Source organism: Chinchilla lanigera, unplaced genomic scaffold (assembly GCF_000276665.1).
Source record: "Chinchilla lanigera isolate Chin_1 unplaced genomic scaffold, ChiLan1.0 scaffold00001, whole genome shotgun sequence".
In the NCBI taxonomy this organism is placed as follows: Eukaryota; Metazoa; Chordata; class Mammalia; order Rodentia; family Chinchillidae; genus Chinchilla; species Chinchilla lanigera.
The window spans coordinates 57,780,443-57,787,457 of NW_004955402.1; the positions used below are offsets into that span (position 1 = coordinate 57,780,443).

Below are 7,015 nucleotides of genomic sequence, written 5' to 3' on the forward strand. Positions count from 1 at the left end.
TTTTTTTTTGGTTTTTCTCCGGTACCGGGAACCGAACTCACGACCTTGCGCTTGCCAGGCAGGCGCTTTGCCGCTGAGCTAAATCCCCAGCCCCCCATGATGTCGTATTTAAATGAAATTACTTTTTCTTCAACTTCTTACCTGCGCAAGTGATTTGGGTTTTGCTTATAATTTTCTCCTATTTCTTTTCTTTCTTTCTTTTTTTTTTGGTCTTTTTGAGACAGGATTTTGCTATGCAGTTCAGGCTGGTCTTGAGCTCACTTTGTAGGCCAGGCTGGTCTCAAACTCCCAACAATCCTCCTGCCTCAGCTTCCTGAGTGCTAGGATTACAGGTGTGCACCACCACGCCCAGCCTCACCCAGCTCATTTGAAGGTGAGTTTAATAAGAATAATTTATTTCCCTAAATATTGTTTCAGCAATTTAGACAACAAAAGAAAATTTGAGTATTTACATATTTGTTTCCCAGTAGAAAATGAGAAAAAAATCACTATTCTTCTTAGTCAATCTCGCCCTCTAGTGGTATATTAGATATGATTGAAAGCATTGAATTAAATCAATTAATGATCATTCTTTTGAGATTATTTAATTCTACAGGCAAAGTTTAGAGGATTTGACTTATACTTAATGGACTGCATTCACTGAAGAAAATATCTTTAGCAGTATTTCTAAAAAGCCACACACAAAAACAGGAGCACAATTACTCAGGTGGAACTCTTAAATGTTAATTGGTACTGATTTCATCATTCTTGTCTCCCATCCTTTGAATTCTGACTAGCTAGAGTTTAGAAATGAAAGACACAGCTCTGTTTTCTGTATTTCTAACTCATATCTCCACAGTAAAACTGAGGCTCATGTATACCAGTTATTCCCCCTTCATTAGATGCCAAGACATTATTCCGTGTTACTTCTTATCACAAGAAGTAACTGCTTTCCTCGAAGGACTGCTTTTGGAGTTTGAATATAATCAGTATGTATTGTTTCTCTGTACTGAAGTTTTCGTTGCTATTGGAACTACAGCCTGTTCATTGTTCACTAATGCATTTGTTTTTATCATCTGTGAACAGAGTTACATGGTTTTCCTCATGAATCTTTGGACTATTTTAGTTTGTCAGTCTATCTAAAAATCCATATAATAAGGGCACAATGAATTACCTTAATTGTGATTTTTAAATTTTTTGAGACAGTCTTGCTATTTAATCTCAAACTTGTGATCCTCTTGCTTCAGCCTCCCAAGTGCTGGGATTACTGATGTGCACCACCACACCCAGCCTTAATTATGAATGTTGTTCCAGAGCATCATATTATACCCAGTAAACATGCACAATTATTGTTTATTAATAAAAATAATTTTTTAAAATAGAAGGAATGAAGATGTATGGAATAAGCAATATAAAAATAGTTGAGATTTATTGTGTGTATTTTTTAACATTGCTATTTAAATGGTTTTTAATTCCATAAAATTGCTGTCTCTTATATGCAAAAACAGTTATCCTGTTCTTTAACTTTGTACAGATACCCTCTCAGTTGTGTTAGAAGTCAGCCCATACAGTTCTTCCCCAGGGTAGATTTGGAAGGTGTGTTGAAAAGTTTTCTTTCAGATTTAAAATCTAAATTGCCTCATATATGTGGATTTCCCATAAAGATGACAAGTAAGGCATGCTACTCTACACAGGAACTAACCAAACCTCATGTACAGGTAAGAGATGTTTTAATCTTACCTAGTTCCAAGACATATTATGCACTTGTCTTGCTTGATTGTCTTGCGTTCTCTTACAGAATTGTTCAAGGACTCTTTTCTCTCAGTTCAGTGTTTCCCTGATACTATTTATTATTTTATTTAACCATTTGTTCTTGACATTTGTTATTATTATATTTAGCATGGTGTTACAGTAGTAGTTTACTGAAATTTTTCACCCGTGTGAAGAATATAAATGAGTTGGGGAAGATTAAAGAGGGAGTTTGTGAAGATGATTTATCTGGAGAGATTTTTCCATCAGTGCAAGCTCAGTTCAGTAGGTGGGCTCCTGCTGCTCCGTTTGTCAGGTCAGTGGAGGGCGTCTCTGGTACCTGCAGGCAGGAAGAAAGCAGGCCAGTGTCCGGACCTACACGGCCTCATTAAGAAACTGATGTAACTGGCTGTCTCTAGATGGAGAAGTAAAAAATGGTTATTTAAGGTTGTTCTGTACTCTAGAATCTGTCAGAACAAAGAGACAGAAGACTTGAAATTGATTCAGATTTTTTTTTCTTTTTCATCTTTGGTTGTACTTTAGTTATTTTTACTGGAACTAGAAAACTTTGGGGGAAGAGGTGATTGCTCTTGTTTTATCTCCATGTACACTTTTAAACCTATTTGTATGGTGCTAAGTAGCATACATTTAGAAAGGTGTATTAATGTACGGCTTAATAAATCGTCACACATGTATCCAAAACTAGGTTAAAAAAACAGAACAGGAGCCGTCTGTTTGCATCTTCCTCATCATACTCCATCTCCCTCAGTACCCCTGCACAAAGGAAACCACTGTCCTGACTTCTTTGGGAATTATTGCTTGTTCTCTGAGAATGTATCTACTAATTATATACCCTTAAGCACTATATTTTAATTTTGTCTGCTTTTGAACTTTATGCAAAGGAAATCCTGCAAATTATGTTTCTTTATATCTGGCTTTTTTAGCTCAGTATCATATTTGTGACATTTATCCATGCTGTTTCACTTAACTGTAGTCAGTTCACTTTTGTTTTATTATTTGATTATACCACAGTTTATTCACCCAGAATACTATTGATGGACATTTGGTTTAGTTCTCTTTGAAAGCTATTCATAGTCATGCTGCAAGGAACACTCCTGTGTATGTATCCTGGACACATAAACATGAATGCTTTTGTACCTATGCCAAACTATTTTCTAAAATAGTCATATGAGTTTAAATAATTATGTCCCCCTTCTGACAGACAATGTAAGAGTTTATATACTTCCCCACATCCTTGTCTGTATATGGTATTATTAGCCTTCACTTGCAGTAGTTCTGGAAAATGTATTATCATGTGTTTTTAATTTATGCTTTCCTGATAATGAGGTTAAACATCTTCTGTGTGGTTTTTACAATTCATTTAGGGGCTGGGGATTTAGCTCAGTGGCACAGCGCCTGCCTGGCAAGCGCAAGGTCGTGAGTTCAGTTCCCGGTACCAGAAAAAAACAAAAAAAAAAAGTTGTGATAGAATTCATTTATAAGTATTCTTAACATATGGCAGGTGTGAGTTCTTTATCAGTTGCATATCTCACATGTATCTTCTTCCATTCTGTCGCATACTTTCTCATTTTCTTAGTGGCATCTTTTTAATTGACAGAGTCTTAATTTATAGTCAAAATTATCAAATTTTTTTCTTTATAATTGGTGTTTTTGTGTCCTATTTTTAAAATATAACTGCACCCCCAAAGTGAGGAATATATTCTCCTATAATGTCATCTACTAAAATGCTTTATTCTCTTTGATTTTCATTTAGATCTACAACTCAGTTGGAATTTATTTTTGTAATATGGTATGATGTGGGCAGATTTTTGTTGTTAACATGGGTATTTCTTTGTCTAAGTAATAGTATTGAAAAGACAGTTCTTTCTGTAATACTGTGCAGTACCACCTTTCTCATAAGTTTCTTTATCTGTGTGGTATTGTGTCTGGGATCTTTCTTCTTTTTCTTTGGTTTATTTATCCTTGTACCAATACTGTACTTTTAGAATCAGAGTTAATCTTAAATTTTGTATTTATTACAAATTGTGTTAGAAGAATAAATTTTATGAGGTTTTTAAAAATCTGGCGAAGCGTGTTAGCCATTCTTGAGCCATGCATTTCTGTACACAGTTTCCATTTATCAAGTTAAACATACATACATACATGCACACACATTGATTCTTCTGGGATTATGATTAGAATTTCACTAAGCCTTATAACCATGAATATTTTCTATTTCTCCCTTTTTTTTTTTTTTTTTTTTTTTTTGGTTTTTCTCCGGTACCGGGAATTGAACTTACGACCTTGCACTTGCCAGACAGGTGCTGTGCTGCTGAGCTAAATCCCCAGCCCCTCTCCCTATGTTTAAAGATATATCTTCTTTAATTTTTCTAAAGGGTAGTTTATAATTTTGTCTTTTCTACTTTATTCGGTTTATTCATATGTACTTCATATTTTTAATGTTATTTTGAGTGATAAATTTTTATCATGTATTTCAAAATATTTTGGCTCTGAGCTATTTAAAAGTATATTTCTTAATTTTCTAGTATATGAAAATTTTCTAGTTGCCTTTTTCTATGTATTTCTAGTGCAAATGCATTAAGATCCATCAGGTGCTGAGAATTGTGTTCTAATCTCCCACTATAATTGGGATTTGTCTCTATCTCCTACTTTCAGCTTTTGCTTTGTGTATTCTGAAACCGCAATCGTAGATACATGTAAACTTAAAATTTAAAATTGCCGTCCTGGTGAATTGAACTTACTGACACTATATGCAGCTGGACTTTTCTTTTTGCCTAAAAGTGTTAAGAATGATGGGCTTGCTGCATCCTGTTTTATCCAGGTCACTCCACTGAATGCATTGGAAAGGAGCAGGGGAGACTAGTGTTGCCTTTTCATCAGAGTCCACAAGTACTTCTTGGGAAAGTTTGAGCCAAGCCCGAGCAACTAGTGACTCAAAATTTAACAAATAAAAACAGAAATGGGCTGGTGGTGTAGCTCAGCATAAAGACTCTAGATTCAATCCCCAGTAACACAGAAAGATAAAAGATGATGGAGAGTTTCTTGACTAACCTTCAGTGCTGGTATACAGCTAACAGATAAACTTCTTTGTTCTTATGGGGAAGAATGTTTTCCATTGTTGCAGTAACAGGGAGTGTTTTGTTTTATAAGGTTACATGTACTGGAACTATATGTGGAAACCTGCCTGAAACTAAGTGCACTCCAGAGAGCATGGACGTGGGCTACAGTCTCTCTTTCTGTTCTGCTGTGTCTGCTCAGTCTGCTTTCTTGACTCCCCTGGGGCCTGTATTTATTGTAGTTTCCAAACACCATATCCTCATGACACTTTTTTCAGCTTTTGCAACATGCTGATTATTTCACTCTCCTTATAATTCTTAATTCAGATTCATCAGAGCCAGTATCTGAGGTCATTTGTCTCACCAGACCAGGCCACATCCATATTGTCTATCACTAGTTAGCTTATGAATTTGGTAACACTAGGTAACAGGGGCTGCTGTATTATTAGTCAGTTTTCTGTTACTGGAAGAAAACCCTAACACCCACAACTTAAAGGAAGACAGCTTTATTTTGACTCACAATTTCAGAGATTTTAGTCTGTAGTTGACTGGAAAAAACATGACAGAAGGTCATGGCCAAGGAAAGTAGCTCAACTCATGGAATCCAGGAAGCAGAGAATAGAGAAAGAGACCTAGAGGAAGGTGCCAGCTGTAGTCCCAGCTCACACCCCCTGACCCACCCATTAATAATCACAGGACCCTCCACACACACACACACATTCACACAACTAATTAGAGGAAGACGCATATAGAACATAAGTTAGACATGGAAGGCTATAAGCAAGGCCATTTAAATTTTTTTTTATGTTTTAAAGATTTTTTAACATAAAAAGAAGGTATACAAATACAGATTACATCATGATAACCAAGGCAGTATTCTACATGACAAAAGAACCAAAACAAATACATAAAGTAAATGTATCAGCATTGAATAAGCATAGCACTTGATATTTAATCTAGGCTGCATAAGCATAATCTAACCACAGGGTTATGCAAAATAAATTATTTCCTAGAACACCAAAATTCCAACCATTCTGACTGTAAACCACCTTATTCCAATGGTATTTTGAGAGAGATACAATATGAAAAGAAATATATATAATATATAAAGAAAATATACATAAAAGATATATATAATATGAAGAGAACTAGCATGACACTTAAACACTGCAAAAAATAGTACATAGTTTAAAACATACTTGTAATGCAATTCTGCATAAAATATACACAGTAAATTTTACTTAAAATTTTTAAAAACAAAAGGCCACCTTTTGTTAATCCTTTAACATAAGGATTAAAACCTCATCAAAGAAAAATGCTCTTCATTTGTATATTATCAGTAGAAAACTGATAAGATTTTGTTGGGGGGGTGACAGGGAAGATACCTAATGAAGTCATTCATTTAAAATCTATTCAGAAATGTTCATGAGATTGTAACTGGCTGCTTGTAACATCTTAAAATATTTTACAATGAATACAGTTTGTACCATTTCTCAAAATGAGGTCCAAAGGCCCAAAAGATTTCTTTTATTTTTTAATTTTAAAAATAAAAGGAAAACATTAAAAGACAGACAACCTTTTACAAAATAGCAAAAGAACAGTACAGACAATACAGAGTTACAAAGTCGTAGAAAATTAATAATGCTTTGTTGTGTGATATCTTCAAAGTGGTTTCTCATGAAAACAGATAGAGACATGCAATATTGATCAATCAAGGACTCATTGGCCATTTCTTTCAGCAAAGAAATAGAAGACAGTAGAACAACTATGTTAACTATCCTGTATATACATACATACAAAATTTTTCCTTCTTTCCCTTGTCTTTTCCCACATCCCAGTTGCCCTTTACCCTTGAATGTTTTCCTATCATTTCACAATGTCTATCATACATCCTAGTTTAAATTAACTCTTTCAGGTTTTACAGTAGTGAAACAATGTGGTGCTTGCATATGCACATCTCATTTATTTCACTTATGAGTATGGTCTCTAGATCTGACCATTTACTTATACAAGCCTCAAGTTTATCTTTTTTATAGCTGAGTAATATTCCATTATATAAAAGTACCACAATTTTCTTATCCAGTTCTCAGTGGATGGACATTTGGGTTGCTTCCACAATTTAGCAATTACAAATTGTGCTGCTATGAACATAGGTGCACGTATATCACTGTGATATGTTTTTAGATCTTCTGGGAAAATACCCAGAAGGG

The 7,015-nt window shown here is 34.7% G+C and overlaps 1 protein-coding gene across 2 annotated transcripts in view; it reads left to right on the forward strand.

The window, feature by feature from the left end:
• LOC102012712 (chromosome unknown open reading frame, human C18orf63) overlaps positions 1 to 7,015 on the forward strand; it is a 51,630-nt gene that overhangs the window by 26,817 nt on the left and 17,798 nt on the right. For both annotated transcript variants that reach the window (XM_005373078.1, XM_013502881.1), the window contains exon 11: positions 1,514 to 1,697. In XM_005373078.1, coding sequence (XP_005373135.1) covers positions 1,514 to 1,697 — 184 coding nt within the window. The remainder of the gene's footprint in view (positions 1 to 1,513; positions 1,698 to 7,015) is intronic.